General features: G+C 34.4%; 1 protein-coding gene and 1 long non-coding RNA gene across 2 annotated transcripts; both read right to left on the bottom strand.

The window, feature by feature from the left end:
- Positions 1–384: 384 nt before the first annotated feature.
- On the bottom strand, positions 385–1,341 carry LOC141680754 (uncharacterized). Its single transcript, XM_074486888.1, has one exon. It carries the CDS (start codon positions 1,339–1,341, stop codon positions 385–387), a length of 957 nt encoding a protein of 318 aa, XP_074342989.1.
- Positions 1,342–7,457: 6,116 nt separating this feature from the next.
- On the bottom strand, positions 7,458–8,265 carry LOC141680993 (uncharacterized). The gene is made up of 3 exons (XR_012558464.1): positions 8,077–8,265; positions 7,872–7,952; positions 7,458–7,703 (listed from the first exon to the last, which is right to left on the bottom strand). It is a non-coding gene; the product is annotated as an uncharacterized LOC141680993 (long non-coding RNA).
- Positions 8,266–10,610: the final 2,345 nt, after the last annotated feature.

Below are 10,610 nucleotides of genomic sequence, written 5' to 3'. Positions count from 1 at the left end.
ATAATATCTGGGAAATGAAGCCTAGACAAAACAACCATAATAAAGTCCCAGTTTAAAGAATCAAATGCCTTATGAAGGTAAATCTTGAGTGCACACTTAGAGGAGCATGTGTCCCTATCATAGCGACATAATAATTCTTGAGCAAGCAATATGTTGTCAGATATAGACCTCCCCGGAATAAATGCAGATTGAGCAATATCAATGTAGAAGGCATGATTAATTTGAGCCTTGCTGCTATGATTTTGGATATGCATTTATACATAATAGTGCAAAGGGAGATAGGGCGAAAATCATTCATAATAGTGGGCGAATCTACTTTAGGATTAAGGGAGATGAATGTTGAGTTTATACCTGAGGGAAGAAACCCAGTCTCAAAAAAATTCTTTACTCAAGCACAGAAATCAGGCCCTGTGGTGCTCCAAGTATCAAAAAAAAATTGACATTAAATCCATCAGGCCCGGGAGCCTTATTTTTCTTCAATTTCTTCAAGGTATCAAGAATAATATCATCTGTAACTTGAGCACAAAGAAAAGTAGCATGGGCCTCAGTAAGGACCTTGCAATCCACAGGCTCCAAATCAATACGAGAGTGACCAATCTCGGGCCCCAACATGTTTTTGAAGTAATTGATTGCTAAGTTAGCACACGGTAACTGGCCCTGCATCATGGTTCCCGAATCCTCAAGAGCTAGCACCTTGTTATAATTCAACTTTGTTTTACATTGTTTGAGGAAACAAGAGTTATTTCCATCTGCAAGCCCCATCCACTTCACTCTAGATTTTTGAAGAAATAAAGATTCCTCCTCGACAAGAGCCATATTGAGCTTGATAATGAGGTCTTTTTCCAAAGTAAGAAGGGTGGGATCTCCATTATTGATCATACACATTTGGATATCCTCTAGATTAGCTCTTGCTATCAGGACATTAGAAGATACATTTCCATGATCCCTATTAAGCTGTCTAAGAAAAACTTTGGTTTCTTTTAACCTGGAAGCAAAACGATTATAGCAAGGGCCTGAGCATTGTAAAGACCAGGCTTTTTCAATAACATCATGAAACCCAGGAATATCGGCCATGAAGTTAAAGAACTGAAAATGTTTGTTGAGCTTTTGAAGTTGCATTGGATCTTCAAAAAAGATGGAATTGTGGTCCATGATGCCACGAGGTTTGACAAAAACATTTCCCTCGGTGAAAGAATTGAACCAATGACCATTAGCTATCATTCTAACTAAGCATTTTAGCACAGGGTTATTTTGACGCTTGTTGGTCCAAGTAAAAATATCCCCCATTATACGCACATTATCAAGGCCACAGTTAGCAAGACAATCTTTGAATGCTTGCATTGCTGGCATCCAATGTTCTCTGCTACTAGAAATTTCACCAAGACTAGTAACATAATTGAAATCACCAAGGAGGCACCAAAGTGATGTAGTATTACTCAAAGCCAAGTAATAATCCCATAGAGGAACTCAGTCTATTGCATTATTAAAAGCATACACAAACGATACTAAAAAGGAGATGTTCTTTTCTAGAAAAATAACATTACAAGTAATAACCTTGCTAGACATCGAGTGAATAGAAATATCCCACACACTGGGATTCCAACCAGCCCATACACGACCATTGTAATGATGATTATAGTTAAATAACCATTTCCAGTCCCTACGAATTTTCTTCGAAATACCCATAGCATTACCACTCTTGACTTTAGTTTCTAAAACTCCCAGGAGGTTAACTTTATTAGATAGAATAAAATTTTACAATCTTTTTTATGAGAGGCTTTGTTGATGCCCCTTACGTTCCAAGCTACAAAATTCATTTCAAACGTCTAAGGCTATGGGGCTGAACAGCCAGTGCAGGACTCTTTTTTTGTGCTGAAATTTTCCTGTTTACCACCTTTGTAAATCCATCTTCATCGATTAAATCAGACTTTGGAGCTTTAAGTTCAATGACAATGTGTACTTTTGGTGCAACAACTACTACAGGTGCAGGTGCTGTGCATACTGCAGATGCTGCGGGTGCTGCAAGTATAGTTATCACTCGTGTAGCATCCTTGCTACGACCTCTTCTTCTTTTTTAACCTGGTGATTTTGCTGCAATATTGGCAACAATTGTGCCCTCATTATTGGTAGTAGATTCTAATACAAGAGTTCCCACCGTTTGTTCCTCCAACTGAGTCGAAGTATTTACCAAATCATTGGTGTCAATTTATTTGCCAGATTCCCTGTCAAATTCCTCTAAGTTGTCAACATTATCTATGTTTCCTTCCTGTTGCTGAACATCTTCAAGAGTCTGATCACCATCCAAAACCAGATCACAGCCCAAGAATTCACCAAAAACCACAGGGTTAATATCTTCATTGTTTACATTAGTAGTAGCACTAGGACCATCATGTTGTACTTGGGCTAATTTATTAGAAGGCTGAATTTTCTTTGCCAATTTTGAAGCACCCTAAGTAGCTCCCCCCGGTCTTGGTCTAGGATACGGTTCGACAACATTAGGGTTATGAGGACACCTCGAGAAGGAGTTCCCAAATGCTTTACAGTGGCTGCAAGAGTAAGGTTACTGTGGGTAAACTATGTAAACCTTGACTAATTCCTCCTCACCAAACTCATTTTGAACTGGCACCCAAACAAAGTCTGACCTTGGGCTAGAATAGGACAACATCACCTGAATAGATGAATACTTAGTGGGTCCAAATCTTGAAGTTATTTCATCAAATTTCAATGGCAAACCCACTGCCTTTGCAATGTGAGTAAGACCATTCCGAGACCAATATGAATGTGGAACATCTTCCAGTTTCAACCAACAAGGAACTAATTCTATGACATTTTTCTTGAATTTGTTAGCATCCGTCCAAGGTAGTAAGTAAAGAGTTCAACCCCCCATAACAACTGAATTTAGGTTAAGAACATCATGCTCCTCCTTCTCAGAATTGAATTTGAATGTTAAATAGCCCTTGGAGCTATAAAACACTCTGCTCAAGCCATGATTTTTCCAATACTTGAAAGCTTGCTCACGTACAAAATGAAAATCGAAACTTCCCCCAATGAAATGCCCTATGATACTAGTACTCCAATTTTTACGAGAATTGGCAAGAAAATCCTTATGTGGTCTAACTGTTGCCGAACCATCCTCATGAACAGTAATTTTTGCATCATCATTAGGTGTGGGTTCCTTAGAAGGAATGCTCTTAGTTACAATAGAACTCCTGGTATTCTTATTTTTAGTATTAGCATCATAATTTGGTAAAGGTTCCGTGCTTGCACCAGACTCAAACACAATCTCCTTTGGAACATAAAATGTAAGTATACCATTTTGCACAGAGACACTATCATGTAAATCTTCCAAGGTAGGGGGGTTAGTAAGAACTGTACCTGGATTCTTAGTTGCCATAAAGGCTGAAAATTTAGTGGAACCCTTTGGGGAGTTATCCTTGCTAGGGCCAGAGTCATTCCTGGTAGAACCACCATCCAAGATTAATCTAGTTTCACCATAAATTCTTTGAGCCGTAGTAGTGACCACTCACTATTTCGAGCAGCTTCTGCCAAGAATACTTGATGATCAATTGCTGGAAGAGCTAGCAAAGGGGGAGCCACGTAGTTGTGTCCAATGAAATTAGAAAATTCCTCCGAGTTCATGCTACCGGAGTTTTCAGAATTCCGGGACCCCATGAAGAATCAAGAAGATATGAAATATGGGTGTTGAAATGTAGGTAATGAGGGGGGGAAGCAGAAAGTACAGAGCGTGTATAGAGTTGAAGAAAATTCAGGTTAGAAGAAAATTCAGGTTGAAGAAAAGGAAGGAAGGACTGCTGGATAATAACATGCACTGGATATTAGATCTGTGTAATAGCTAGGCGGAAAATTGAAATTCTATAGAGAAGGAGGAGCTTCTCACTCTAGAACTCATCCTTCTGATTCCTTTTGTTTTATTCTTATTACTATCAACCTCAATTTATAGTGTTGTATACTTTTTTTTCCTCCTACAATCTTTGGTTCATTAGAAATAAAGTTTCAACAGAAATGAATATTTAGAAATAATAAAATACACATAACATAACACATACCCTGTATACACTTACACAACTAGGTACCTGCAGTAAGCACTTTCATCGTATATGCTTAACTTTTTATCTAATCTTGACCGTTAAGTGGATGATCGACAATTTCTCCGGTTCCATCTAAACACAAGTAGAAGCGACAATTTCTTATTGCTCTGTTTGGTCGAATCCTTTTTGAGATCCGACGGCAGCAAAATGTGGGCATGTTGCTGGTCAAACTACTCTTTGACTATTAAAAAGGAAAACCAGATATATTTATATTTTTCTAAAATTTTTGTCATATCACTAAATATACAGATCTTGACATCCGTGTGATTGGATCATTCATTAAAATTTTTAAAAATATAGAATCATGAATATGAGATTAAACACTAGTTAGAAGTACGGGTCAAATCACTAGTTAACTGTTAAAATAGCAAACCAAATATATTTATTTTTTTCAAAAAAATGTGTCATATCACTAAAATATACCGATCTTGACATCCGTACGGTTGGATCATTCATTAATGTTTTTAAAAATATCGAAACTTCAATATGAGATTAAACACTAGTTAGAAGTACTGATCAAACTACTCTTTGACTATTAAAAAGGCAATCCAAATATATTTATTTTTTCTAAAAAAATTTGTCATATCATTAAAATATACAAATCTTAACATTCGTACGGTTGGATCATTCATTAATATTTTTCAAAATTATGAATCATCAATATGGGATTAAACACTAGTTAGAAGTACGAGTCAAATTACTAGTTCACTGTTAAAAAAGCAAACCAGATATATTTATTTTTTTCAAAATTTTTTGTCATATCACTAAAATATACTGATTTTGACATCTGTACGGTTGGATCATTCATTCATATTTTTAAAAATATCGAAACATCAATATGAGATTAAACACTAGTTAGAAGTACTGGTAAAACTATACTTTGACTATTAAAAAGGCAAACCGAATATATTTATTTTTTTCTAAAATTTTAATCATATCAATATAATATATAAATCTTGAAATTTTAGTGATATGATAATTTTTTTGAAAAGATAAAAGAATTAGTCATTAGATATCAATTATTTTAACATATAATATATAATTAAACATAATTCTAAATTTCACCGCACATTCTTTTTAATAGAATTTATCATAAAATTGATAAAAATCATAATTTCAATTTTTTTATTATAATAGTGAGTTGTTAAAATGAATTATAAAATTAAAATATTTTAAGAAAAAAATTAACAAATTACATTACTTTTTATAGAATTTATCCATATTTTAATTTTCATAACAAAAAATATGCAATATATGAAGTGAATTTATAAATTGACACTCCTAAATTCAATTGATTGCGGTCGTATTTAGCTTGGCACGTCAGCAATCCGCGTGATTTAGATCTAACGTACCAAATTTAATTATCAAAAGATAATCCAACGGTGAGTATTATATTTTATAAATAAACTAAAAAATAATATTTTTCTAACTTAAAACCGTACGGCCCCTGTCATCCCCTGTTGTCGCCGTCCACCTCTCCCCCCTTTCCATCTTTTCTCAAACCCTTCAAACGCCTTCTTCATCCTCATCAAATCACAACAAAAACCTACACAAATAAATATACACACAAATAGAAAATATTTATTACTACAAACCAACATGTCTTCTTCTATGTACCCATCTATAGGCACCAAGGAAGTTGTAATTCAATTGAGTTGGGTCGTAAGCTTTATGGGAGTTTGCATTTGTTGGGTGATGTCGATTCATTTATTGAGACTAAATTGGTTGGTATGTTTGCAAAATGTGGGTTTATTGATGATGCACGGAAGATGTTTGATGAATTACGTGAGAGGGGTTTGTTTACTTAGCGTGCTATGATTGGTGGGGTTTCGAAGGAGAAGAGGTGGGGTGAAGTTTTGGAGCTTTTTTGTGAGATGGAGGAGGGTGTTGTTCAGGATGAGTTTTTGTTTGTGAAGATTTTGGATGCGTGTGGGAATTGTGGGGATTTGAGGACGACGAAGGTGATGCATTCGAGAGTGGTGAAATGTGGGATGGATTTTGGATGTTCGGTTTAATAATATGATGTTGGCTGCTTATGGAATGTGTGGGGATTAGAGGAGGAAGGGTGAAGTTAAAGAGCGGAATAGGTTGTTGGGATGATGTATAGTCGGTTTAGTGTTAAGGAAGTTAAGGGGGATGTGGTTTGGGGGAAATTGGGAATGAAGTGTCACCGAAGGAGATGGCGGTGGATGGAGTGAAAAAGGAGGAAATGGAGAGGAATTTAAGTTTGAGTTGCTGCTAGAGGTGAAGAAGAAGCCACTGAAAAGAAAATAGTAAATGAACAATGGCGGCGATCGAAGCTCACCGGAAACTGAAAATTTTCCGGTGAGATTTTTTTTTTAAAATCTGATGCTCGTTAATTCGACCGCAATAGGTCGAATTTATAACAATGTTTTCAACCGTATACAGTCGAATTTATAGTTTAGGCGGACTTTTTAAATTTTTTCAAAAATTCAATTTTTTGGGCGGAATTTTCAAAATTTAGGTGAAAAAAAATTTGACCGCTTTCGGTCGAATTTAAGAGGTCATATTTAACCGCTCCTATACTAAATACGACCGGTCTACTGATTATGACTCGAGCATTTACTACCGGCCCAAAAAATGGTTGTAATTACTTAAATACAACCGGATCCGGTTGTATTTAACTAAATACAACCGTTTTTTGGGCGGTTGTATTTAGCCATTTTTTTTGTAGTGATTGTTATATTTAAAGTTAAATTTGGTAAGTCAGATATAATTCAATGGCTCAAGTGGCACTAAATTCAACGGTTTCATGTCATATTTAAGAGTGTTAATTTATATATTCAACTGAGTTCCATTGAATTTATCACTCATTTTATGTTATAAATATTAAATTTTCTTATAATTTTTAGGAAATAAATATAACAATTAACTCTTCTCTTTCTTACAAATATTATAATGTTATAAATTCATAATTTATTTTTAACATCTCATTATTTTAATAAAACTTTAAAATCATTATTTTGGTCGACTTTATTATAAATTTCACCAATAAGAGTATGCAAAGAGAAGTGCTAATTTTAGAGTCAGATAATCTTACCTAAAAATATTTTACAAGAAAGAGAGGTGGAGATCACAGTTTCTAGTTTTCATTTAAATACATATTAAATTATGTTTAGTCATTCATTTCACTAATATTATGTTCTTTTGAGTATGTGTGAGGATTAAGAAGTATATTTTGTTAATTTTTTAGTGATAATACCATTAAAATGCTGGAAGTATATATACTTTTAAGCTAGATTAGTTATTTGTCCTTTTGTAATGATTAAAAAGTTTAAGAAAGACAAAAAACATTATAAAATATGGATTGTTTCTATAACACCAGTGTTCTTTTTTTGATAACTACTTGCTCTAAAAAAATTCAATTTACACAATGGTCTAACATCTAACATTTAGCGATACTATTTCATAAACAATAAAAAATAGATTGTTGATTCTGGTTGTTATTGATTTCTTTTGAACTCTTGGCAGCTGATGAATCTCTGGTCACCATGAATTTCCTATAGCTCTCCAAGAGCCCTTGATGGATTGTGATTGGAAAGCCCTTGATCACAATTAAGGCAGCATCACGTCCTGTCATTTAAACATATATCACAAAACATCAAAAAGCTGTGTGACAACAATCCAAAACGTCTGATTTATTCCCTTTAAATTCTCATATTAGTTTTTGGTGACCACAAGACAGAAGATTTACGCAAATATATAAAAAGAAAATAATAACACACGTATGGATGACCTTACTTGCGCTTCCTTGAAGTCTTCCCCTGTGATCGACTAAGAGCCCTCTAATTTGATGTATCATGAATAATCTTTTTATATAGCCTATTCATGATATATACAAACAGGAAAAAGAAATTAATAAGAATTAGAAGTCACTCTTCTGTAACACAATAGACTGATATGATAATAAATATAAATTTCTTGAGTTATCTATCTATTTGTATACCTTTTGGCACAATAACTAGGAGATCATCTTCTGATGTGCTATCCCCGCCATCATCAGAACTCAACTGGCCATGAATTAAGATCTACGATCCGATCGGCTTTGTTAACCGCCTGAACCTTGAAAGCCTAAAAAACTATAGGAAAGTAAGATGTGTATATATATACCCTAAGTTTTTATCTAGCTTATGTGTTTCATCTTCTTTGACTACAAAAGCTGCCGCATTTCCCTTATATGTAGGGCTGGGAGGTAGGGTGCACCCTCATGACCTGTTTCTAGAAGATGGGCCTTTACTGCATCTAGAACCTTCTTACATATGGACATGTCCAATTTAAATGTGAAGCCCAAATTAATTTTTCTTATAGATAAGCCTCTCTATTTCAACTATGAAATCCACATTAATTATGGTTTATTTTCTCACTTATTTATAATTTTCTTTTTTCTTCAAAATCCTTTTAAATCGCTACTTTTTATAATTCACAATATGTTTTAATATTTATTTACAATTATATCGTTGACAAATCCACCTTCCATTTGAAAAATCTAATTACACATATTTATTTGTCAAAATATGATAAAAATATCAGTGTTTGTTAGATTTATTTTCTCAATTATTATTGGTTAAATGTCTAATTTAAAATGAATTAGACTTTAAAATTTGATCATTCTTGAAGGTGATAAATGGAAACTAGCTATATTTCATGTTCTATCATATAATACTAGCTTCTTTACTTTCTTAGAATGGTTAGAACTGAACTTTAATGTCCAATAAGTGCAATCTTATAAATTTTACAATATTCTCAATATTGAATAAATGATGCAATCTCATGATAATAGAAAGTAACGTAATATTTTTCGTAGGATCTTTCTACTTTTTAGAATTTATTTGCACTTTATACCCATCTTCATTGCACATGTCACATTTTGTCCTGTTATTTTTCTTGTAACATAACATGCGATCTTTCTCGCAAGTATGAATCTTTCACACTTCATATTCAATAATTCAATCGTCTTTGGCGTATTGTAGTACTTCACAAGTAATTTAAGATTATCAAGCAATACAAATCCAATAAGCTGAGACAAGTCATCCACTGTTACTACAGTTATGGTTATTTTTTCAATGAAACGGCTTCATACGAACTTTGATGCATTGTTTTGATAAATTGATTCAAAAGTAGTATTCACCATCTTATAAAACAAAATTATTATTTCATTTTATTCTTCATCAAAATTCTAACAATTTACTAAATCTTCGTGCTTAGTGGTATTGCTTTCAGAGAGGATCCCTCGAACATCCCATTAACAACTGTGAATTTCTGGATTCAAATCCAGGATTTGCCAATTGGGTTTATGTCGGAATCCATTGGTAGATAGCTTGGGAATTTTTTTGGTACATTAATCGAATATGATCCTAATAACAACAGGGAATATGGAAGGATTTTATGCATGTCAGAATTCAGGTGGACGTTAGGAAACCTCTCAAGAGAAGGAAGAAGGTGACTAGGAAAAATGCAGCAGACTTCATTGTCCATTATAAGGGAAAAATGCAGCAGACTTCATTGTCCATTATAAGTATGAAAAACTTGGTGACTTTTGTTTCAGATGTAGCATGCTATCACACACTGAGCGATTTTTCCAAAGGAAATTTAGTTGTTAGGAAGGTGCGGAAGAGAAGGAATGGGGAGCGTGGTTGCCAGCTCAGCCACGTAGGGTGGCCGAAAAAAGTAAATGGCTCTGAGAGGAGGGAGATGATGACTGGGGGGAAAGGTTTGGAAAGGATAACAAATTCCAGGCTTTTCCGGAACATCAGGTGTGGAATTTTGGGAAGCTGGTTATTTATGAGCGCAAAAATCGAAAAAAACAATAAATAAAAGTCTATTATTAAGGAAGTTTGGAATTCAAGTGATATCACTCAGGTAGTGGGATATAATTCAAAAAGTTTAAATGTCACCTGTGGATGAGGAACTTATTGGGCTGGACTTGGAGGAAAGAAAACATAGAAGATTTGGGTCATTTTGTACTGATACTATGGATGCTAATAACTTTGGGCTTTATCATACATAATCTGTTCTTTCTAATGGTGATTTTATAGACTATGGATGCTAATAACTTTGGGCAGGAGGTTGGAGAACCCTCGGACAGTGCGAGTTTTACGCGATCTCGTTAAGGATCGTACACCTGATGTTCTATTTCTTTCAGAAACAATTTCTACAGCTAGTAGAATAGAGAGTCTTCGTATTCAGTTAGGGTTTTCTCAGTGCTTTTCGGTGGATAGAGTGGGTCACGGTAGTGGTTTAGCAGTATTCTGGAAATATTATGCTACGTGTCAAGTGTCAGGTTTCTCTCAAAATCACGTCGACTTTGAATTCCTAGACAACAATGGCGTATGTTGGAGACTGACATGCTTTTATGGTTATCCTGAAAGACATAACCGGAAGAAGTCTTGGGATTTAATCAGAAGGTTGGCTAACTCTCTTAAGTGCCTTGGGTTATATTCGGGGATTTTAAAGATTTGATTTATAAGGAGGACAAATGGG

This window comes from Apium graveolens, chromosome 8, assembly GCF_009905375.1.
Source record: "Apium graveolens cultivar Ventura chromosome 8, ASM990537v1, whole genome shotgun sequence".
In the NCBI taxonomy this organism is placed as follows: Eukaryota; Viridiplantae; Streptophyta; class Magnoliopsida; order Apiales; family Apiaceae; genus Apium; species Apium graveolens.
Note: the sequence above shows the minus strand (reverse complement) of the source record. Positions and strands in the feature narration are given on the sequence as shown.

What these genes read in the sequence shown, in the direction of transcription:
- LOC141680754 (XM_074486888.1), bottom strand. Translation starts at nt 1,341, where the DNA reads ATGCAAGCATTCAAAGATTGTCTTGCTAACTGTGGCCTTGATAATGTG.